The sequence below is a fragment of the Mytilus californianus genome, unplaced genomic scaffold (genome assembly GCF_021869535.1).
Source record: "Mytilus californianus isolate M0D057914Y unplaced genomic scaffold, xbMytCali1.0.p SCAF_8, whole genome shotgun sequence".
In the NCBI taxonomy this organism is placed as follows: Eukaryota; Metazoa; Mollusca; class Bivalvia; order Mytilida; family Mytilidae; genus Mytilus; species Mytilus californianus.
Genome location: NW_026262734.1, coordinates 42,063,395 through 42,090,178, shown reverse-complemented (window position 1 = coordinate 42,090,178; position 26,784 = coordinate 42,063,395). Strand labels below are relative to the sequence as shown.

At 31.7% G+C, this 26,784-nt stretch overlaps 1 protein-coding gene across 1 annotated transcript in view; it reads right to left on the bottom strand.

Moving 5' to 3' along the window:
* Nucleotides 1-26,784, bottom strand: part of LOC127712017 (atrial natriuretic peptide receptor 1-like) — a 58,972-nt gene that overhangs the window by 22,688 nt on the left and 9,500 nt on the right. Inside the window, exons 2-5 of the mRNA XM_052218175.1 lie at nt 11,285-11,386; nt 9,804-9,967; nt 5,601-5,853; nt 1,073-1,218 (exon numbers count right to left, since the gene is read on the bottom strand). Of these exons, the coding sequence (XP_052074135.1) occupies nt 1,073-1,218; nt 5,601-5,853; nt 9,804-9,967; nt 11,285-11,386 (665 nt within the window). The remainder of the gene's footprint in view (nt 1-1,072; nt 1,219-5,600; nt 5,854-9,803; nt 9,968-11,284; nt 11,387-26,784) is intronic.

The window sequence follows — 26,784 nt, the reverse complement described above, 5'->3', positions numbered from 1 at the left end:
GTACCTCTTGGGAGACAAGATCCAAACTGGAAAACTTGCTAAATATTTTTTAGTTGGTTCTGCCAAAGTTTTATCTTTAAATATTATTTGCTCTTTGTATCCGTTGCAAATAACTTTGTCTTTTAACTTTTATCGGTCAAGACCAAACGGGTTTCTGTATTTAATCAAAAATTCTTATTCCGGACAACATGCATGCACTTCAAAGTGTTTTGTAGACTTGTGTTTGTTTGTTCGTCTTTTTATCCTTTTTTCTTCTTGTGATAAAAAAAAATGGTATTGTGTTTTGTAATTAATAGTTTTAAGACAAACTGTAATTATCTTAATAAGTGTAAAATGCGTGCAAACAAAATATCGTAATCAAATTAGAAATCGTTCGCGTAGATTTGTGTTCATGATTTGTTAAAATTGTAGGTTAACTTATTTCTCATTTCAAAGGTATCTCAACAACTCTATCTATATAAGTCGTCGAAACAAGATTTTTGTTACAAGTTGTAATTGTGTTTGACCATTGATTTTCTTGTTTGATTTGTTTAAACATTTTGCAATGTTGGGGTCTTTGTAGCTGACTATACTGTATGGATTTTTTCTCACTGTTTAACAGTGACCGAAAGTTGCTTTCAACCACGTCGTTTGGACTTTGTTATACAAGTGTGTAACATTGGCAATCACACCACATCTCCTTATTTTTATGTATAGGCATTGTTCACATTCAAAATGTCAGCGATTGTTTGGCACTCACGAAAATATGGTGCAGGTTAGACGTTCGTAAAAGACCAGACATACGGTTTACAATTCCTTTTGAAAATGTAATAAAATAAAATTTTGACTATATGACTTTATTCAAAATATTTAGCAAAATTGTTTTACAAGAAAGTTTTTTTTTTTATCTGATAAGCAATCTAATTAATTCATAGATAAAATTTTAAATGCCTTCTACTGTAAAAAAAAGAATATAAAAATAGATAATAAGACACATTTTCAAAAGTATAGAAAAATAGTTTCTTCACAATAGATTTAGAGGTTTGCATTTGTGGAAAAAGAAAAAAAAGTAACTACAGAATATTTGGATTACCATTTTCCAAGATATATCGCCAAATACATTTCGTTGAGAGTAGTAATATATACAAATGAATTGGTAATCTCCATTGGTCATTCCCATTTCATGTGCCAAGAGCATTACTTCCCGCAGAGTTTCACCTCTCACCGCCAAAACGATAACTTGAAAATAAAACCATAATGCATTGGAAAATAATGATTGTGTTAATGTTAAAAACAACGTTACTAGTTAAGAGATGTGCGGGAGACAAATATTTGCAAACAACATTTGTGAAAAAATAATTGACCTTTAAGGTGGTACCAAACACGTTGACTAAAATTAATTTGGCTCGTTTAATTTTCATAAAATTTTGACAAAATATTTATTTTGACCCTTTGACAAAAATATAAAAAATTCAAAAAACTTGAACCACACACTTTATCGGAAAAAATTCATGGGATAAATAGCAGTTTGACAAACACTAATTTTGATCATTGAGAAGCTTAATATTTCCTTCACAATAGAACGTGATCAACACGTTCAGCTGATGTTTACAGAGATATCTCCCTGTAGTGTTATGTACCACCTTAAGAATTCGAAATGATTGGTTAATTACCTATATTTCTTTTATGTCAAACATTTTCTCCAAAATCTGAGTCTAGTTTATTCTATCAAAAATGAAAAAACCCAACTCAGTTGTTATAGAAATATTCGTGTCAGTGAAAGACATATACACATCAATGATTAAAGAAGTTAAATTTACATTGAATCACAATGCTGGTATATATAGTATAAATTTGAACACTACGAAATTAGTGGGAAAAAATGTTAGAATAGATAGCGATTTGAGCATATAATGGTCATAAAACTGGGTGGGCACTTCAGTACCAATTAGAAAAGGGATAGGTTAACGAAGTTAACTTAACGGGCGTATACTTCTATATGGGGAGCAATTAAGGCGACAGTAGTTTACCGGTGTTTAAATCTCATAAATCTTCTTAGAAGACAAAGTAACAAACACAAACTGAGGGAATCGCACGAGCTCCGGGTGTGTCTAAAAGATTGCAAGACCGACTTCATTATTGATACTTCAATAATTGCTTATCTTCGTCATTCAGTATTGTTGATAAAGCGTTCCTTTGGGTTCAGTTTTTTAATTCCATCTATCAAGTATCAAACAACAACAACCACATTAAAAACAAAGAATAAAAAAAGGAAAAAGATTAAATTTCATGTTCATTAATGTTCATTGATTGCAGTTTATGAAAGACAAATTAATAATGTCATTTCTAGATTCTTTTTGATTTATCATCGTCTTAAACTTTGTCTAACCTATTGGTTCAGCAGTCTGCAACTTTATTCTTATAAGGTTAGCCTGTGATAACTGGAAGTTGTCTGTATTCTTACAAACAGTTAATAAAACACTAGTCCAAATAATTATGACGTCTAGAAAGGCTATTTTTTATATTTGCTCTTACGCCTTCCTACGAAGGAAGGCGTCCAATTTTTTTTTTTTTTTTTTATTAAAAAGCCGTACATACGTCACAATTATATGGACCGATAACACACGTGAGAAGCTACAATGTTTTTTTTTTGCAAAGATCTTTCAGATTAGAATAACGATCTATGTTATAAGTTATACTTTAATTTAAATCGGTATCAGTTCACTTTGAATACAGGAATTAACCCATGACTTGTTACAACATACATCATTATAACAAAACAAAAAAGAAATAATTAGAATAAATATAATCATTTTTTTTTCAGATTTATTATTTTTATAGTCATTTTTATCATTTTTTAAGCATTATTTATAATAAAAGGAAAAAAATGTTCACTGACGACAGTCGTAGCAGCGTCATATTTATGACTATCTTAGAACAACTTTGATTTACATTCTGTGACATATCATATGATAGTCATAAGATGGTCATAACATTTGTCCTAAGATAATCTTATGACATATCTTAAAATACTTTCTAATGCAGCCCTGGAAAAAAAATATGAAACTAGGCAGTACTCTTGTACGTAAGAGGCGTTATTCGAGTTCGGTATTTTTATTTATAATTTTTTTTTATCGTATCATAATAAGAGGCTTAGATTTGACGTCATTGGAAACATATCGACTTACTGACGTACGTTTCACTTTCTTCACAACATTTCTTTTATAATTGACACTTCTGCAGTATGTTGTTTTCAACGAAAGGAAAGGAAGAATAATAAATCAATAAATCATACAATAAAACAACGTTATAAAGAAGTTATTGATAAGCGAAACTAAAGAAATACAATTCTTATATATCATATTGAACCGTTTCCGTTGTCTAGAGGTAGAGTGCTCGCCTAAAGTGCTTATGGTGGTGAGTTCGGTCCAAATTCAAAATCAAAGATTTAACAAATGATAATTGATTTTTCTCTGCGAAGCATGCTTTCAGTAGTAAGAGCAAATCGTTCAGCTAGAAATTACATTTTATGTCAAAATCAGATCTGTGAAATGTGGCCTTAGATCATTAGGAATATTAAAACAAATCGAGTTGAGGAACAAAAACAAAACATTTTTAAATGTCATTCTTTTTCGGCTAGTGAAAAGTAAAATAACAAAAATACCGAACTCCAAGGAAAATTCAAAACGGAAAGTCCCTTATCAAATAGCAAAATCAAAAGCTCAAACACACCAAACGAATGGAAAACAAGTGTCGTATTCCTGATATGTACAGGCATTTCCTTTTGTGTTATTTACAAATTTAATTGTTGAGATTAGCAAATCCAAAATAATTCATGACTTCAATCAGATAAATTCATATGAAAAACATTTAAATGACAAAAATAATTTAACTATTCAAGCTTATCAAAGATATCCAAAAAGTATGCTTTAATAACGCATGATTAAAAAAAGAGGGACGAAAGATACCAGAGGGACAGTCAAACTCACAGATCGAAAACAAACTGACAACGCCATGGCCAAAAATAAAAAGACAAACAGACAAATAATAGTACAGATGACACAACATAGAAAACTAAAGACTAAGCAACACGAACCCCACAAAAAAGTGGGGGTGATCTTAAGTGCACCGGAAGGGTAAGCAGATCCTGCTCCACATGTGGCACCCGTCGTGTTGCTTATGTTATTACAAATCCGGTAAATAGTCTAATTCGGTAGGTCACATTCGTGAAAAGGGAAGGGTATTGTAGTTACGATACAAGGAACATATCCGATATCATCTGTGAAACGGTTATTCCATAACGGTCAACCAACTCGTGATGGGGTCCGTAAAATTTCAATTGTATTACACAATTGTTAGATGTATAAAAAATATATTCATACAAACACAATGAAGGTAATAGTTTAATTACTAAAACATAATTATTTTTCTCAATTCATACGTATTGATGAAATGGGCCAAACTATTCTTTTTCTTACGAGGCATATACAATCAAATAAATAACTCTTAATGTTTTGAACTGTTTCAAATAGATATAAGAAGATGTGGTATGAGTGCCAATGAGACAACTCTCCATCCAAGACACAATTTGTAAAAGTAAACCATTATAGGTCAAAGTATGGCCTTCATCACGGAGCCTTGGCTCACACCGAACAGCAAGCTATAAAGGGCCCCAAAAATGACTAGTGTTAAACCATTCAAACAGGAAAACCAACGGTCTAATCTACATAAAAAACGAGAAACGAGAAACACTTATGAACCACATCAACAAACGACAACCACTAAACATCAAAAGACCACAAAAAAACAAGCAGGTTTACATCACTACTTAGCTGCTTAATTTATTCCATGTACAATGTTTATTTGCCAAGAATAATCAACTTGGCCCTGGTTTTTTCTAATTCAGTAAATTAACTTGTTTCATTGTATTTAATTTTACAAATGTCATTGTGATATATACTCTGTTTGATACATTATTTAGGACCATTTGCGTCTGTTGTATTCGCAAAATCTTAAAACATTATCATATGAGATTTAATCGGTCGTCCCACTGTCTGTATCAATGTGCTCAGATCTTAATAAAATTACATATCACGGCATTTTGACGTCAAAAACATTGACCCGGCCTTAATAACTTTGACCAGAACATATCACTGACGTCATATTGAATGAACCGACGTTGATAAGTTTGACGCGAACTTATCAAGTCATCTTCTGGTTTGCTTGTGAAACAAAGAAAACAGTTGTTTCTATCATGCAAAATACACAAATACAAACTGATAATCGGTACATATCGGTACACCGTATATGTAGTCTAGAGATCACATCGTTTGAAATGATAATAAAGATGAAAGCAAAAACTTGATAAGAATATATTTTATCATAAAAAAAAGTCGTTCTATTAACAACCCGTCAGCGATCATTTCTGACATTTACGAAATAGGTCAACGTTATATCAAACGCTTTTTTTCTTCTTCAAAATATGCGCATATGAAAACTTTCAGGGAGTTCAGTAGCAATTATTTATAATCTTAGTGTTAATCGAAGCTGCCGCTTTAAAAGATGTATGTATATAACACGAATCCTTACGTCTACATGGTATTTTGAACAATCAAACTTACTTCTTGATTCTGCAGCAACATTTTTCACTATTTCCGGTAATGATTGTTCACCCTCTGAGCCATATGTATGGACTGCTGCAATCGTCATATTCTTTTTCGTTGCTATTTCATCTATGGCGTCACGGGTCAGCATCCAAATCTTGTCTACATGATACTGACTTATGACACTGAAGCGCTTCCATCCAAACGCATCCATCAATCCTGTCGTAGCGAGACCAACCTTGTCAAATGTTCCAAGAAATCTTGTCAACGTCTAATAATGAAAACATTCATATGAACATTTAGCTAACTGAAACTCTTTAAAGACTCTGAATTTTATATTGTATTATAGAAAAAACAGTTTTCATTGAAATATTCATGTCAATAAAGTATACAAAAAATAAATAAAATGACTTAGGTCTTTGCTTGGATGACCTGCAACTTAACCGGGTATCACCAGCCTAGTAGCCAGTATTTCGGTACCGGCATGAAAATAAAGATATTGTGTGATGTTACAAAATTTTTGAAACTATTTTAAATAAAGGAATATAGCCCCGTCATGCAAAAGCTCAGATTCCATGGCCCGGCTTTGACTATTTTTTTTGTGTTCTCTTTGGTTTATAAGCTTTCATTTTTTTCAGTTTTAGATTTTCAAATATTTTGGCCTCGAGCATCACCGAAGAGACATTTATTGCCGGAATGCGAATCTTGTGCAGTCAAATTGGTACCGTTAATGTTATTAAGTTAAAGAGTGTAAATATTATTCATTATCTGAATATACAAAATTTGACATGAAGATATTAATATTATTGAATAATCAATAAAATCCAGAAACAATTATTAATCGAAAATTTAAATCAACTTATATCAATTAAGTCGTGCAAGTATTGAAGCAATGGCTACTTGGAGAACAGCTCCCTCAGTGTGTGTTAGTATTGTAACGATTTAGTACACGCGAGATGTATTCCTCGAATATTATTCAGAATTTGTGATCCTCAATTAATATCTTAAGTTTCTCTTAAAAAAAATTCAATCATAATAATAACGTAATAAGCCATAAAATTACAACTAATCTTGCATCTCAGAAGCATTTCAAAATACATTTTATACCTACTCACAATCAAAATTAAAAAATTAAACGTTTATACAAAAAAAATCGCTGTTTTCATTGATTTATGCAATTTGTTTTTTCCAATAAAACAATTATTGAAAAATAATTTCTTGTACCTAAATTTATAAAAACAAAACCTACTTTCATCAAGTAAATTGATTTAAGAATATTTGTACTGCCAATGGTTACTCTATAAAGCAGAAAATATAGTTACTGTTTGTATAAGCACGATATAGTAGTTTTGATTCGAGCGCCAATGATGGGTTCCACGTAGACGAAACGCGCATCTGGTGTACCAAATTATAAGCCTGGTCTGTTTTGGGAAGCTTCGTCGGTTTGATTTACAATTTTAGCAATGTCAGTTACACAATAGGTGAATCAGGTGAAGGCTATAGAATACTCCCAAAATTGTTCCAATGAACCTTCATTTTTTGCACTGTTTTTAAAATGTCGACTTTTTTTTACAATTATACGTCAGTCCGTTAGGAAAAAATAAATTTAAGATCTTCTCGAAAGTTTTTTTAGTTTTCGGTAGATAAAAAAAGACTAAGGAATTAAACCATGCCAATTTGCATACAGAAAGATAAACGAACTACCTAGTCATAAATCATACTTATTGAGCCAAAAACTACTAAGATTCCTGGAATGATGTTAACTTTAATCTAACTAACTATGATGTTACCCTGGTAAATATATAACGCATAGTGTCCAATTTCAAGACCTTAAGTATTTTTATCGTAGTGACTTCCTTGTGTATGACCGTAAAAGTCAAAATAAAACTGTAGACGAAACGCGCTTACTAAATTATAGCTTAGAATCTTTATTAATTTTTTTATTTGACATAAGCTGCTTAGTAAAGGTAATAATAGATTCAGCATATTGAATATAGCTTACTGATAAAAATTAAATAAAAAGACTTGCAGTCGATAATTGCTCAATCGATCAAATTATTGTTATGTTAACCTGAATGTTTCACGCCTTTTTTTTTAATTGTTGTGCTTGACACATTTGACTTTGTCTCGACTTTGACTAATGGCTAATGCGATGATAGTCCCTTGTAAATCATGATATTAAAATCTTTAGGAGCTTTTCATTTCACATCCGCGTTGGATTGCATTTACTTTTATCTAAAGATTCAGTTTAAATCTGTCTTTGTTTACTTACATTTTTTCTTGTTTTTTATTGTCACAGTGGCGCTCAATTCAAAAAAGTTAAAAAGGCCAAATGAACTACGAAGTTGAAGAGCCATGAGGACTCAAATTCAGAAATGTTTTGCCAAATACATCTCAGGTAATCTATGCTGCATTTGATTAACCTCTATTCATATTTGTCTTTCCCTTTTCAGATAATGAGTCCAGTATCTTTTGTCTCTTATTTGAATGTCAAAAACAAAACCAAAAGAAAAAAAGATAGCCCTAAAATATAACCCCCAAAAAGATAAGGATATCGATTCCGCATTTTGGTTGTAAAATTGTGTGTCATCTTAGATCTTTACCCCGTAACTTTTCGAGCTGAATTAAAGCGAATTGGGAGGCAATCTTTTTATTTCTAAAAAAGGATTCGGACTTTTAAAATAACTTAGTTAAAGTATGGCTACATTCCCCATTTTTAATAAGTAGCAACACGGCACAAAATAAGATTTTTCATATGAAAAGGAAAGCTTGTGTAGCGTCGATTTATGTAGTTTTCCCATATAACTGTATGTCGCAGTTTATATCAATGACCTTTAAATGTCATGGTGCTCTGTTGAGGTAAAATCATCCCCAAAATAGTCAATGTTAATACTCGACACAACTATTCCAATATTTAAACACAAAACGTGTCCTTCACAACAGAAACGAAATTTCAATCCAAATGTTTAACAAACTAATAATATAAATAGTTCTTTCTAATTAAAAAAAAAATTGTTTACCGTCCGTCGGTACACTTTGGATATGCCATACGATAACTTAAATTATATATATTGTTTTTGGCAGTCCTAGATCTTTAGATACCAGAATAGTCTTCTAGTCTGTAAATTTGGTCAATTGTGTCATACTCCCTAAGTTTTAGTTGTTTACCTTGATTTGTATCGTCCTTAATGGATGTATGAGATTTGAACTTCGGTAGACTACTGTCTAATTTACATAAACTGTGTTCATGATGACACTTATTAGTGGAACATATGTTATACCAGAGACAAGTATACAATATATGTCTCTGGTTATACGAGTGTCCCGGATCAATTATCTTTTCTGTGCTATGATTTATTATCATTTACAATTTCTTTGAGGATGATTTAGACAAGAAAAAGAAAAGACTATGTTATCATTATATTTAATTAAATCTTGTCTTTCCAATATAATGAAAGAAAAAATGTGACTTATTCGTTTATCCTTATACTGAGTATAATGAAAAAAAAGAAAAAATACATTCACTCTTTCAGTCGTTTTTCATTAATGACATAATTGTGTTATAGACTAAAGGTTCCTATTTTTTTTTTATCTCTTATGCAAGTTTCTTTTTTGAAATGTGATAAGTTTCTTTTTCTTTCTTTGGCGTATGTCTTTTTTCATCTTTTATTTTTGTTTTAAGCTGTGTTTTGGTCTTTTGTCATATTTGCGTGGTGATTATTATATAGTGTTTTTTTTTCCTCAAATTTCTCTTTTGCACCTTTGAATTCTATGTAATCTTTAAATACTAAGCCTGATTGCCCGTTTTTATTTATTTGTAAGGATTATGTCCTTCTGCAAAAACATTGACCACACCCAAAAAGATGAAAATAGGTGAGATATACATCCTTAAAAAATTACGGTGCTCCATGCGTGTTGTCAATGTCGTTGGAATCAAAAACTATTGAAATTTCAGCAAAAAATTGGTCAACAATTACAATTTTCTTCATATTTTACTTATAATACTATATTTAAATCTCGCAAAATTTTGGGACCATCTTGATCCTTAGTAAGCCTGCTCCTTTCAGCACCACACATAGTAGTGGACGTCATAAATTAGAACTTATGGTTTTGCAAACGAAATTGTAAAATTCAGGTATGCCGCAGATAAAAAACCCCGGAATTTCAAATATTAAGAATATTGTAGCTAAGTATTTTAAATGGATAGTTTCTATAACTTGCCTTAAAGGTATTTTTGTTAAGCATCTCAGTGTCTTGACAAACTCCAGAGAAACACGGTATATTGTAGTAGGCGGCCAACCGGCATACGTGGCTACATACTCCTGAGCACTGTGGTCCAATTATCACGTGGTATCTTGTCTGTGCTAGCAAATCACTCGTTTTACCTTTTAATACAATAAGAACAAATAAATCATGAAATAAAATACAGAATAAGGAGATATGGAACGATGGCTAATGCCACAACTATACTAGTCAACAAAAGAAACGATACAAGCCATGTATTTCCAATATATAATGAAATTGGATACATTGTACCAAGGTTAATGATTGCCCAATTGGTCTAATATTTACAGAGTGTTATTTTCCGATCAAAACCATTGATTTAAGACAAATACGCGATTTTTTTTTTTTGCAATTTTTGTTATTTCAAAAATTGTATTTTCACCTAAAAATTCAAAATTCGATACTAGAACTTAAAAATTCAAACTTAAACATGGTCTGCTTAAAATTTTGAATGCCTTTGCAGATATATGAATACTTAATTCTCATCTTCAAAATTATGTGCCGACTTTTGTCATCATTTTCCGCAAAATAAATTTGACCCCTGTCTTCAATAACACGGTATTTTTTCACTTTCCAATTTGGTCAGATTCTTTTAATCATATGCATTTGCTTCGCAAATGAATGTTTTTCATTGGATAATTTAACAGTTTTTCCTATTTATTATATTTTATGATAAATTGGAGTTCAAACTTGTGTATCGTTACTTTTGTTGACTAGTATATAAAACAGTTACCAGAAGGACGGAGATTTAAACAACAATAGGGCACTGCACGGCTTTTAAAAATGAGAAAAACCCATTCCGTATAGTAAACTGCCAAATGATGAAGTCACTTTAACTGGAAATGTCAGAAAATGAGGACGGAATTCTGGCTTCAACATTTGGAATATATCCGTGGTCATCTGTGAGACGAATAGTCCATAAAAATTCTGCATAAACCTGTGATGTACTACAGCTTGTACACAATACGATGATTTGCCTGTGCCATTATATATCACAAGTTTTATTACAGTACTATTTCAAAGAAACCCCTTTGTCAATAATAAAAACAGGGATTTATTTGATTCTTATGATAATACTATCAATACTATTTACATGGTAACTGTCGAAAAGAAAGGCAAAAGATATACCAATGGGATATTTAAACTCATAAGTCGAAAACGAACTGACAATGCCATGGCAAAAACTGAAAAACATCAAAAATACAAACAACAGTATACAAAACACAACATAGAAAACTAAATAATGAGCAACACAAATCCCATCAAATACCGGGGGTTATCTCAGGTGCTCCAGAAGGGTAAGCATGTCCAGTTTCACATGTGGCACCCGTCGTGTTGCTCATGTCAATACAAAACCGGTAATAAGTCTTAATGAATATGTAAAATTAATAACAAAATGTATTATTTCTACAGCTTACCCAGTCCATAGACATCATTACATTGAGTATCCTCGTATTGTATGGTCAGATTATGGTTTGGCAATAGTCCTTCGTTCTTAACGTCATCCACGGCAAGACTCACTGTAACAAAAATTTGTAAAATCATAAAAAAATTAGCACAAAGATAAAATATCAAAAATACCGAACTACAAGGAAAATTCAAAACGGAAAGTCCCTTATCAAATGGCAAAATCAAAAGCTCAAACAACTGTCATATTCCTGACTTGGTAATCATTTGGTCCATTTGTCGTAGCCATAATCACGTCCCCCTTTCCTCATCAGTCATATATCTACGAATATTTACAATTGTCGTGACAAATACAGTGGGTATATATCTACGAATGTTTACTTGTCGTGACAAATACAGTGGATATATATCTACGAATGTTTACTTGTCGTGATAAATACAGTGGGTATATATCTACGAATGTTTACTTATCATGACAAATTACGGTGGGTATATATCTACGAATGTTAACTTGTCGTGACAAATACAGTGGGTATATATCTACGAATGTTAACTTGTCGTGACAAATACAGTGGGTATATAGCTACGAATGTTAACTTGTCGTGACAAATACAGTGGGTATATATCTACGAATGTTTACTTGTAGGGGAAAAAATGGTGGGTATATATCTACGAATTTTTACTCATCGTGATCATACGGTAAAATAACAAAAATACCGAACTCCAAAGAAAATTCAAACGGAAAGTCCCATATCAAATGTCAAAATCAAAAGCTCAAACAACTGTCATATTTCTGTCATATTCCTGACTTGGTAAACATTTGGTCCATTTGTCGTAGCCATTATCGCGTCCCCCTTTCCTCATCAGTCATATATATCTACGAATTTTTACTTTTCGTGACAAATACTGTGGGTATATATCTACAAATGTTTATTTGTCGTGACAAATACAGTGGGTATATATCTACGAATGTTTACTTGTCGTGATAAATACAGTGGGTATATATCTACGAATGTTTACTTGTCATGACAAATTACGGTGGGTATATATCTACGAATGTTAACTTGTCGTGACAAATACAGTGGGTATATATCTACGAATGTTAACTTGTCGTGACAAATACAATGGGTATATAGCTACGAATGTTAACTTGTCGTGACAAATACAGTGGGTATATATCTACGAATGTTTACTTGTAGGGGAAAAAACGGTGGGTATATATCAACGAATTTTTACTCATCGTGATCATACGTATAATAACAAAAATACCGAACTCCAAATTAAATTCAAACGGAAAGTCCCTTATCAAATGGCAAAATCAAAAGCTCAAACAACTGTCATATTTCTGTCATATTCCTGACTTGGTAAACATTTGGTCCATTTGTCGTAGCCATAATCGCGTCCCCCTTTCCTCATCAGTCATATATATCTACGAATTTTTACTTGTCGTGACAAATACGGTGGGTATATATCTACAAATGTTTATTTGTCGTGACAAATACAGTGGGTATATATCTACGAATGTTTACTCGTCTTGACAAATACAGTGGGTATATATCTACGAATGTTTACTCGTCGTGACAAATACAGTGGGTATATATCTACGAATGTTTACACTTGTCGTGACAAATACAGTGGTATATATATCTACGAATGTTTACTTGTCTTGACAAATACGGTGGGTATATATCTACGAATTTTTACTCATCGTGACAAATACGGTTGGTAAATTTTGTGACCCAATATCAGCTTACCTTTCTGAGTACCCGAGTTTACCATGATGTTTAGGGGGAAGGTTCAAATTGCTCAGTTTACAGTTTTTGTGTAGCGTTTTGAGATCTGTAGTTTGTTATCCATGTTCCTCCTAAATTATTTTTACACTTCAAATATTTCAAATATTGGTCTCAAGATAAATTCCTTGCAATATAAGAACAAATTTTTATTATAGATTCTTAAGTATTACATTCTATCATGCCTCAAGATTTTCAATTATTTTCCGTTTATTAATTTAGGTTTTTCTTTGAAGTTAAATACCTAAAAAGGCGACATCAAACTATGTTTCTTTTGCAATTAGTTACCAATGAATTTCCCTTATGTATTCGTATTTCAACGTACTGAATTAAAATAAGTCTATACCTTCTCGGCTTTCGCTTAAATTCATAGAAATCGAAATTAACCTCTTGTTGTGGTCAATGACAGCGCAGAAAAATGTGGTGAACGACATCGTAGAAAAATATCAAAATATTTGTCCAAGAGGTATTTTTATGCTATAAACTACATATATCGAACGATGTAAGTCCTAGAACACGAATGGAAAATTCCAGACACCAGACGGCAAGATAATCAAACTGAGGGTAGTCATATATTACAAATCCTTCATGTCCATTCCGTGTTTGAGCTTCCTTTGCTTATCAGTCCAACATTCCAATGAATGTAAACACTTTAAAAAGTCGCTAGATGTTGGATATCTAAGCGGTCTAACTAAGATGTTAAGTTGAGCTATTTAAAAATAATCTAATACCGGAAAGAGTTCAAAAGTTCAGAAATCCCAGAAATCTGACTGTAAGATTTCCAATCTATAACGAGGCTCGTACAAGTCACAAACGAAAGGACATCTTACAAAAGAGTGTCTTGCACGCTTTTGCAATTTTTTGAGTCTTTTTTTCCTCCCCGTTCAACGTTTAAATATGGCAAGAAAATCAGCTTCAAGGTAAATCCAGAAAAGCGCCTCGGATTCACGAAATTAAAAGTGCTATTTCCATTTAACAACAAACAACATGCTATGTGAGATTGATTGATTGATTTTTTGCATGCTTGACGTCTAGTGGCAAATATTTTAAGGATATTCAGGACTAGAACAAATTATCAACTAATACAATAGAAAGTTTGTGCAAGGTATATCGACCAGGATGTAGGACAGGAACTTTTGACTTCCATTTAAACTTTAGGGAATATAATTAGAAAGGGGAAAAACAACAAGGTTGGATAACAAACTTGCGCGCTTGAGATCTAATTATTACAACTTGTATTTCCTTGTTTCTGTAATCACTTTAGTCGTTAGAGTTTTGATAAATTTCTGTTAGCAAATTGTTCGATTATGTTATTTCATTCATGGACGTGTCCAACAGTTGTATTTTGTATATAATACATTTTAACTGAACAATTCCAGTAAGCTAATTCAAAGTATTTATTTCAACATAAAAATAAGGAGACGTGGTATGATTGTCAATGAGACAACTATCTAACAAAGATCTAATTACGTAGATGTAAGTATAGGTCACCGTACGGCCTTCAACAATGAGCAAAACCTATACCATATAGTAATGTACAAAAGGCCCGACATGCATAAAGTAAAACAATTCAAACGCCATAGGATCTATGTTAATATAAAAATATGGAGATGTGGTATGATTGCCAATGAGACAACTATCCACCAAAGTTCAAATGAAGTGGATGTAAGCAATTATACTTAACCGTACGGCCTTCAACAATGAAAAAAACCCATACAGTATAGTCGGCTATAAAAGGCCCCAACATGAAAAATATGAAACAATTCAATTGAGAAAATTAACGACCTAACTTATAACATACAATTTACGAAAAACATATATGACAGACACGAAGCAACGCCAACCACTGAACTACAGGCTCCTGACTTTGGATAGGCACATAAAGAATGTGGCGGGGTTTAACATGTTTGAAGGCGCCAACCCTTCCCCAACCTGGGACACTTGTGTAACAGTACAACATAAGAACAAACTATAAAAATAGTTGAAAAGGGATTAACTCATCAGATCGATACAAAGCAGAAAAACATCTAACAAAAACACAGACCGGACGTGGCAGGGTATTTATACATCCATCCCAACACAAAAAAAAAAACACAAAGTATACAGTAAGGTTTTAATCACATACGTTTGACAAATATGTGTGCAACTATATTTTATTTTTAAAATTTACAAACAGTATGAAATTAAAATAAATCCTTCAAAACTTCGTATAAATAATCATATATACAAATATGTATGAGTTAAAAGACATTAAAAGAGAAATGGATTCAATGTCAATGAATGACAGTGACATATTATCTTAGAATAGAGGGCAGCATAATTACATAATACATAAAAAGGATAAAAAGAACTACTAAAAATATTGGACAATATTACATATGGTGTAGCATTCTACTTTTTTCTTGGTTATTACGATCACGAGATACAAAGGATATAAAGTATATGGACTCTATGTTTCTATTTATAAATTATATATATATTGACGGTCAATATTTAAAATCTTGCAAAACACTATGTTTCTGTTTATATAAATATTGACGGTCAATATTAAACAATAATTACCAAAAATATTGGACAGTAATATAGACCAAAATATGCTCTTAAACAACGAATAGTAACCACATTGACAAATATATAAGTGAATCTATTTTTCCATTCACTCGGTTGAACAATTTACAAATATTTTTTCCTATCTTTATGAAAAAAATTGGTGATATAGTAGCATAAAATATGTCTAAGATTCCCGGCATCAAGAAAAGTTAGTATGATTATATGATGAGTGTAATGTAACCAGTATCCCCCAAAAAGAAACAGTTGCATACAAATGTATATAACAGTTTAATAGAACATGGAAAATTGTAGCCTAGCTAGAGTTGAATATTAGTAAGTAAATTGCTTAATAGATGAAATAAGAAAGATAATATTCATTCACCCACGTCAACACATCGATTACCGATTTTTTTCCCATGGAAAGAAAGCTTAATATACCTTTTAATTATGGTATTCAATAACTATTTTTTATTATAAAAATTGCGTATAATTCAACATGTGTTCTATTTTTTGTCTCTCATTATTTCTTTGAGTCAAATTGATTAAAGATTCAATTTTCTTAACACCCATAGGATATGGCAGTAAACAATTTTTAAGATATGTGATGAAAATGCAAGATAAAAGATGCTTTTAATTAATATTTGATTGTTTCTTCTAAAGCAGGACTTTAAGAATATTTTTTAATATTCCAGTGTAATGGAAAGTCTAAAAGTACACACAGTGACGTATAATAAGCGACATCATTTGATACCCAAATTTCCGTAGCATTATTCAGGTACCTTGCGAATTTCATGTGAATGCGCAATGACAAATAACTATCGAAGATACCCGGCTTATAATTTTGTACGCCAGACGCGCGTTAAGTCTACACCGATAGATTCACCAGTGCCGCACGAATAAAAAAAGTTAACGGCCAAATAAAGTACGAAGTTGAAAACAGGCTGTGGAAATGGACTTCTTAAACTGTAAAGCAAATCGAGACTGCATGTATTACCTAGATTTCACCAACTGACAACCTCATACAATAAAAGCTTCGTAAACAAATGCTGCTTATATCCATGGAACAAATGAATTATATACGCCGACCCGAAGTTCACAGTCATCGGACCTAAAGTGTCAACATTTTCTGCAATAACTTATTTTTTTTCGGCGAGTATATGTTAAGCTACCTTGAATCATGAAAAATAACTACATATATGCTTCATAGATATAAGAAGATGTGGTATGAGTGCCAATGAGACAACTCTCCATCCAAGTCAAAATTTATAAAAGTAAACCATTATAGGTCACAGTACGGTCTTCATACCTTTAAACCTATACACGCGCTTGGATCGGAACAAAAAGGGAATGTTTATATACATATTAAATGATTTGGCACAACTATCTACATACATGATATATACAATAGCTAACGAAACCACTCCCCGTTCAATTAAAAGAACTCCTGTTTCCCCAAACTTTGCAAGCCTTATATCTCAGAAAAAAGCGCCCGGACAGACAAACTCTCTTGGATTATCTATAACTTATTGAGCAAATGTCGTTTTATAGCAAATATTTTGAAACCTTATTGAAACTCACAATGGAACTTTCTTAAGATATCAATTATAATTTAATTACTTCAGTGTTTCCAGGAAGCTATGCTTAAAGACCTCAATGGATAGGTGATATATCAAACAGATTTTCCTGTTATTTACCGTGTTACCGGAATTTTCTAATTATAATAACATAATGTCTAGACAATAATGCTATTATAAGATTAATTTCTGAAACGTTTGACATGTAGATCTTTATAAGAATCATCTTTTTTTAAAAATGGCATATGATTATTTTGTTTTAAGCCACAACTTAATTAACCTCGTTGTAGAATGCTAAATTGGAAAGAAAAAAAAACCAAAAAAAAAAACGCACACACACACACAAAGCACCAGCCCCAACCTCTTATTAAATTCAATTCTAAATTGGTTACCTCTTTTCTCCCCGAAAAAAATCACACACACACAATAATAGAACTATCATCAAACATATAAAACAAATACAAAAATAAACAACCAAACAAACACAATTAAAAAAAATCAATCTGAACTTTTTTCTAAATTAGAGGTAAAGTAGTTTAGCGATGTTCAAATCTCGCAAATCTATATAAAATATACCAATCAAGATACAACAAACCCAAATGGAATCGCATGAACTCAAAAGGAGCAAGGCCATGTGTGCGTCCACACACGTCTCATGCTATTCGTGCATCTCCCGCGATGCGAAGCCACACTTAAGGTTGTACATAACACTACATGGAGATAACTCTGTAAAAATCAGCTGAACGTTTTAATCACGTTCTGTTGTTAAGGAAATATTAAGCTCTTGATGATCAAAATTAATGTTTGACAAACTGCTATATATCTAATGAAATTTTCCGATAAAGTGTGTTGTTCAACTTTTTTGAAATTTTTATATTTTTGTCAAAGGGTCAAAGTTAATATTTTGTCAAAATTTTATGAAAATTAAACGAGCCAAATTAATTTTAGTCAAGGTGTTTGGTACCACCTTAATCAAAATGATACAATAGGGAATAAGACATAACGGTGTAAGTAATTCAGACATTAAAATTGATGGATGTCTTTTATTGAAAAGTTTTCATGGCAACATTCATACCAATGTATAATTAAAGATAAGTAGATGTGTTTTCAATGCCAATGAACGAACGATCCACAAAAATCAGGGAACAAGATTAAAAACAATTACAGGTATATAACACCTACATCAATAAATAAGACCCATACAGCACAGTAAGCGATACAACAAAGTTTGAAACAAATGTAATTTAGTTTTTTTTTCCTGTTTTTACTTTCCATGATGGCGATGTTCCGTTGACATTAATCTTCTTGACTGAAGAGACTTATTGGTTGTAATTATATACTGTTAATGTGAAATCAATGCGACTTACATTTTGTGGTTATTAGTATCGATGTTTACAGTTTTCTGCAAAGAAATTGTGTAAACAAATTTCTTCTGGGCATTGCAGAATGTCGTTTTGATCTGTACTGTTCGTCAAGTTACTTTATAAACAGTGATTGATAACTTATTAATTTAGCCATTTTGGAAAACCTTTTTTTAAGTTTAACTGTGATGAATAATATTTCTATTCATCTTTTTTTTATTTACTTTTTTAAAGCTCGGAATGATGTTACGTAAAATTTTGAAATCTGTTTTGGATTTTTAGAATTTGAATTTTACACATATAGACTAAATATGACTTGTTTAGTTAATTCTTTTAAAATATAGTTTTTAGAAATGTTTGTACATAAGTGTATCATAAGTGTACACAAGGCTGGATATTTGGTCATTCTATATCTGTGTTGTTTAAATATACATATCTGATCAAATATGTGACACTATAATAAAATAAAGCATTATTATTATTATTATTTATAGAGTCTACTCAGATGTTCAATGGCCGATATTAGAGAGGGTCTTGGTAGAAGAATCTCTATATCCTTTATTTTTCGGTCCATTATTCTATATTCTGTGAACTCCACCCAAACCCTCATAACTGCTATATCCCTTAAGCTTACTTAACGGATGCCATGCTATAACACGATATTATTTAGAAATTTGTTTCGTGTAACCTAGGACTACTAGATAATATATAAATCCCGGGTCTAGCCGTTGATTTTATCAACATACCAGAATAAACGTTGACAGTTAACTGTAATATGCATACCAACAATGAATAATTATTATAACAACAAGATATATTTCGATTGAATTAACTCGGACAACTCGATTAGGTTACTATAGAGTTTTATTCGAATGGTTCAAGTTACTATCTGAAACCTCATCATTTTGACATTTTGATTTGAGTAGAGTTCCACAAACCTATAATAATTAAAAAAAAAAAAACAACAGAAAAAGATAGATTGTTGCTCGCGTAAAAATAGCAGTGGCAAATATTTATTTGATGTAGGACGAGGGAAATGTTTTCAATATTTACTGGCTCCACATGGAAGGAAAACCTTTTCAAATGACCAGCATTGGAACAGTTTGCAATTGACTGTTCACGAATCTGACATTGTGCAGCACTAATATGAAGATGATTGAGAAATAGAAAAACAGAAACTGTGAGGGATACCAACAACTTTGAAAAGATTAATACATTTTACTCCACGTATGCCACCAATATTTTTGACAAGTGGACAATAACCACGTTGATGAAGTTAGTCTTGTAAAAGAACGACAAGTACATTGGGACTTCAAATATATTTCTCTCACTGATGACTTACTCTGCGATATGTACTACGAAAGTCCGTCGACGAACTCGACTTGAAATATTCTCAACAAAGATCCACAATTTCAATGCATTAGGGTCGTTTTGTCTTTTGTTGTAAAACATGAAAGAAAATAACAGTATGTCATTAATCAATTCTCTACATCTTTTTAAACATTAAGTTAATTAAGTACAGAATTTGTTTTTTCCAATTATGCAGACTGGTTTTCCAAGATTGTTCTCTAATGTACATCACTCTGTGTAATCTTAAGACACCGGCCATTCATATTTTATGGTGGTAAAGAGTTTTTTTAATACACTGTTTGATTTTAAATTTGTTGGAGAAAAAAATTGTTTCAAAAGGAAAATGAACAAAGCCAGAACGTTTCCATTGAAAATTAGGAAAAATAAATATAACGTTAAGTTTCATAATTACTTTCTTGTTCATGTATCTCATTGAAAAAAATAATTTGTTTTTGATTGAAATCGAAAAAAAAAGTTAAATCCAAGAAAAAAACCCATAAAAGATAAATCCATGGTCAATGCTAAAGTACTAAAAGAGAGGCGAAAGATACCAAAGGGACATTCAACTCATAATCAAGAATAGACAAACAATAGTACACAAAACACCACACAGAAAATTAAAGACTGAGCAACACGAAACCCACCAAAAACTGATCTCAGGTGCTCCGGAAGGGTAAGCTCATGTTAGTACAAACCCGGTAATAAGTCTAATTCGGTAGGTCACATTCGAGTGGTGCTAAATCATCTCGAGATTCATTAAAAAATTTGAATTGTCTACTAAGTAATACACAGAAATTATTGCATATGTTGAGTCTAGAATTATTTTAACTGAAAACAACTATTTGATTTTAGAATATTAAACAAATTATTTTTTTATAATATAATGCATTGATTCCAAATGTAGTGCATTCGAAAGATTATCTAGTTTTCAAGAGACAAGTATACAAAGGTGACAAATAAAGATGAAAAAAATTATATATACTCCGAATACTGGATTTAATCGTTTTTACATCGCGATGACCGCGAGGGCATTCCGATGTATTGTTGCCGACGAGATTTCTACTTACGTAACTTTCGTGTTTGACTGGTAACCGATCTATATACGCGGACATTATCGAGTGCAAAATAACATTCCTTATCGCTTGTTATAAATTCATTTCTTCAATGAATACTCATAAAAATATTTTTTTAGAACATAGATTAATAATATGAAAATGTTTTGTCGTTAAAAATATATATAAGTAAAAAATCATTGATAATATCTATGTTCGCGTACAGAAAAATTGTGTTAACGCATGCGGAAGAATATCTGTTCTGTTCTGTTCTGTTCAGGTATGTACCTCCGTTTATATTCGGAGCACTCCACTTATCGGATGAGCAATTTTAAAATATTTACTTAACCGAAAAAGCGGATATCTTTATGTTTACAATATGATAGAATATAATTCAAAAATAAAATTAGTTACGGTGAATTAAATAAGGGTTTACAATGTCTTTGGTGCGTTTAAATATTAAAAGATATTAATAAAAAATAGTATGTACACTGTACAAATTGCGGCAATATGATTCAACGTTTTGCGAGAAAATATGAATGCCTGCTCAAATCCAATCTATTAGAAAAATCGAATTATTACAGAAGAGTGTCCACCATGCACTTGCACTGCACTATTATTAGAATAGAAGAATAGAATAATATACAAATGGATGAAAATTATATATACATGTAACTGTTATATACAAACATTAATATAATATATACATGACAACAAACCAGAGTATACTGATTTGTATCACTACAATACAATTGTTAGTCGGTGACGTTGAATTCCCTGTCATTTATTCAACAACCACGCACGAACTAGTCTCAGAAAAACATATATATCTGTACATTAACCTCCCTTTCAGGTATACAGATGTGATTTTTCTGAGACAAGTGCTTGTGACAATCCACAAGAACTTGCGGTCATCCGATGTTCAGTACTTCAGTACTTTGATTATTCTATAAAAGTTCATCGCAATCTCTCTCGCATAAAGTGTGGAGATCGTGAAAAGTCATAACAAAGACTTTAAGATTTATTGCTGTTTACCATTTCTCTGTCAAAAAAGTGGTATTTATGAGTAAGAACTAACAAAGGTTAAAGTAATAAAAATTTATCTGATTTGAATTGTGTCTAAGATGTCTTCCTGTGGACAAATATCAATTTAATTTCCTGAGTTTATATCACTTTACGTCTTCTTGTTCTTTAAGACAACTGTAAGCCTTCGTTTTAACCTTGGCGTTTAATGTCATTAACACATATGAGCTAGTCTTATATGTAGCAATTAGACATGCAATCTTGTATCTCGTTGATCGATTTTATCAGCAAAATATTCAGTATTATACAGGTTATGAGTAATTTTACATTTAATGTATATTTTTTTCTTTGAAATTAGATCAAAGAACTAAGAAAATGACAATATGCGATTGAACGTGCTTAAACCTATCTATTTGTATTTATTTTTACCTGCCAGTTTATATTTATAATTATAACGAGGTCAAATATGCCCATGGACAGTTTTCGTAGGTCATGTCGATAGTTAATTTGAGGTCCAGTCAGGAAAACACACCAATTGCTGATACTTTGTAACGAGTCCATACATTGTGTATTGTTTTCAATTGAAATTTAGAAGTTCTGAATTCTGAAGTATATATTGAATCAAATTTGATAGTTTGAATCTATTCGATGGGTATGAACTTGGCAGTCAATCAGGGGCGGATCTAGCCATTTTTAAAAGGGGGGTTCCAACCCAGGATAAAGGAGGGGTTCCAACCATATGTCCCCATTAATCATAAAAAGGGGGTTCCAACCCCCGGACCCCCCTTCCGGATCCGCCACTGCTAATGCATTTCAATCTATGTTAACTGTAAGCCTTTTCTTAACATATTGAGCAACTTTTTTTTATCACCTACTAAATTAAAGTCTCGTTTCATTGTGCATCTTGCTTCATGCGGTAATTTAATATTTCAGTAAGTTCGAGTGGACCGGATGACGATTAGGGAACCTATACAGTGTATGATGCAAATAAAGAAAAATAATGAATGTTTTACTATTAGATAGCTAAAGCACATACATTATAATATTGAAGACAAACGAGGGTTTGGATTTATTTCTATATTCTTAAATTTTTAGACCATTTGTCTCTATTCTTTATTTTTTGCTTAATATTATCTATTCTTTTTATTTCAGCACCCCATTGTTCTCTATTCTTTATTTTTTCGGGCCTATTTTTCTCTGTTCTCTATATTTTTGCCCTTTATTCTGCACTTTTTGCGCATCATTCTCTAGTTGTTAAACTTCATCCAGACCCTCAAACATGTCTTTAAGTGTCACGGAAAGATATTTTTAAAAAGTAATCGAGCACACCAGACGGAGTGGTTCAAAATTTTCGCTAGCAGTTTAGTCGAGCATTAAAAAGACTAAATCTAAATGGTTTGTATCTTGAAATTTTATTTTTTAATGAACGATGAAAAACTGAAAATAGTTTGTTATGTTATACGGTGGAAAATTAAATTAGTGATATACAAGATACAAGTTTTTTTTTCAAAAAATGAAGGTAATTTTGTAGAAAACTTATATTTACATCACTGAATTTTATGTTTCTAACTGTATTTAATTCATCTAAAGCCATTATATAATCCATAATAAAGACAATACCATAAAGTGAAATTAGACTAAAATAGAAGAAACAGTTTTTAAACGAACCACGTAATTATGTAGATGTGAAAATTAACTCAGGTGTAAGTGCAAAATAAGACTACTTCCAAAATAACACATTTTGAAATTTAAAAAAAGGACAAATGCACTTTGAATTGAAAATAAAATGTTCGCTAATGGATTCATAATTGATAATTTTTTAGCTTAATGTTCAATGCAATATTCATTGACCATGAAACTGTTAAAGGCAATGATATAAAATCTTAGATTTTTTTTTTTAGTTTACAGGTTAGATTATTAAGAACACATTTTGCAATGATGCTTATATAAGTATCAAGTGCGATATGAAATGCAATCTTTTTAGTGTGAATACCCATTTATAACACATTTTGTCGAATTTCATTTTCTGTAAAATGAAATATTAATACAACATATCCGCAGCTTAGCACTCATACATAATCCGGATTTAATGTTGGATGTGTGCTGATTGATATTTTAGTCTTAGATACATGATTTTTTTGTATAGTTGTTTGTCTTTGAAATAGCTGTCAGTAACTGCGAGTACTCTCAGATCCGTACTTAGTGTCTTTTTTGTTGTTAGGGATGAGGGATGGATAAATACCCTGCCACGTCCGGTCTGTGTTTTTGTTTGACTTTTTTCTGCTTTGTATCGATCTGATGAGTTAAGCCTTTCTCCACTGATTTTTATAGTTTTTCTTATGTTGTGCTGTTACAGCTCTGTCCCAGGTAAGGGGAGGGTTGGCGCCTTCAAACATGTTTAACCCCGCCACATTCTTTATGTGCCTGTCCCAAATCAGGAAACTGTAGTTCATTGGTTGTCGTTGGTTCATGTCTGTCATATTTGTTTTTCGTAAATTGTTTGTTATAAATTAGGCCGTTAGTTTTCTCAAATGAATTGTTTCATATTTCATTTCGGGGCCTTTTATAGCCGACTATACGGTATGGGTTTTTCTCATTGTTGAAGGCCGTACGGCTGTCTATAATTGCTTTTACATCCACTTCATTTGAACTTTGGTGGATACTGTAGTCGTCTCATTGGCAATCATACCATATCTGCTTATTTTTATATTGACAACACCATGGCAAAAAAAAAATAAAAACAAAAATGCCAAAAACAAACAACAGTACACTAAACACAACATAGAAAACTAAAGATTGAGCAACACAAACCCCTACAAAAACCGGGGTGATCTCAGGTGCTCCGGAAGGACAATGCGTGTGAAAACGGTATAATAAAACTTGATCTGATTACAACTCGCCAACAACATTCGTACATCTGATTTACCAGATTATAATTTGAACAACTAGATTTACTTAAGATCTTTTTTTTTCCCTAAACAGTATATTATTGCATTTTAAACTAACTTTTTGGTGTTTATGACAAGTTCATCATGTAGTGTGAGGTGTTAGACACATTTGGAGAATTGATTATACCGATGCTCCTGTCCGCATATTGGCTATAAAAAATAACATTTAACATAGAAAATGTTAGAGTTTTCACACATTTAGCTAATCGGGCAATATAATACCTTCTTATTTGAAAAAAAAGTCTATGATATATTTCTAAATTAAATAGCCGAGCCAACTCGTCTTGAATTCAGGTCAACATTGTTAGACTTGCAGTTGTATATCGTTCTCTTTGTGAGAGTTCAAACTGTCGAGATATCAACGACAAACCCATCTGCATGAATTCAATTATACACAGACATCCGTTTTCATTATTTGATTATTTTTTATGAAATTCAATCATCTACCATTCCCTTTAAAACTTGAGACAGATGTATTAGATAAAAAAAAACAATCATCAAAGACGCAGTTATCAGTAGTTATTTTCTATTTTCAATTCGTATTTCTGATTCGCAGTAAATATTTTAGTGGTTTGGACAAAAATCCGATCATAAACAACAATATCATCCTTAAAATAAAAAGAACACGAATCGACCTTTTAAAGTGCAGCATATTACTGTTCCTCTTTCTTTTATGTTTAGTTCATGTCCAGTCTTCGTTTACATAAGAGAACTGAGAAACAGAATAAGATATACTTTGTAATATAAGTTTTTACCTTAATAATGGGGGGAAAGATTGAATGTGTTAATTTTTTGGTAGTAGCTTATAAATAAATATTGATTTTCCGATGAGAAGTAACAGTCACAAAATGTATATATTATGAATCTTCCATTTATTATACCCCATCCAAGTTGCGTAGGGTATAATGTTTTCACTCGTCCGTCTGTCCATCCGTCAGTCCGTACGTCAACCCTTCCGTCAAGTCCTGTTCTTATCGTCGCAATTCCTCTGAAACCTGACAGTAAAATTTCATGAAACATTGTACATAATAACGACACACTATGTATATACATCCATCATAGATTGTGCCCATTTAATAGCAGACTTGTTCCTGTACTGTTATGAATCACAGTGTATGGCAAAACTCAGTATAGACGCGTCTAAATTTCATTTAATTGATAAATTCAACAATACTTACCGTTATCTTGATGATTGTTTTTCGTTAAATAATCAAGAATTTTCTACATATACTGCCGAAATTTATCCAAAGGAGCTTACCTTAAATAAATCAAATATTAACAGCAATAAGTGTCTTTTCCTAGATTTAGACATTTCAGTTTCACACCAGAAACTTTATAAAAAAATGACGACAAAAGGGATGATTTTTCTTTCCCTATTGTTAATTTTCCTTTTTTGGACGATGATTTTCCTTTGGCCCTGTCTTACGGCGTTTATATATCCCAACTCGTTCGCTATGCCCGTCTCTGTAGTGACGTTTTGGAATCTATGTATTACTAGTAAATTATAGAGTCAGGGATTTATTTACCAAAAAATACTTAAAACCATTATTAAATACTTCAATAGATACAAAAATTTGGTTTGCAAGTTTGGCTGTACTTGTAGAAAACTTATTTTAAACGGAAAAGCACATCCTAAATTTTACGGGGATGGTGTTAACCGAGCCCGGAAATTCAGATACGATCCGGGTAAAGTTATCAATCCTTTAAATAAACTTATTCTAAAAGGTTACCAATTCAATACTGTAATTAAATCTTTGAATACTGTTTTTATTGGTATAAATATTGATTTTATTATCAGTAAACCAAAACCATTCTAAATTTTATTGTTATACACATATGTACTTTCACGGTACTACAATCTGT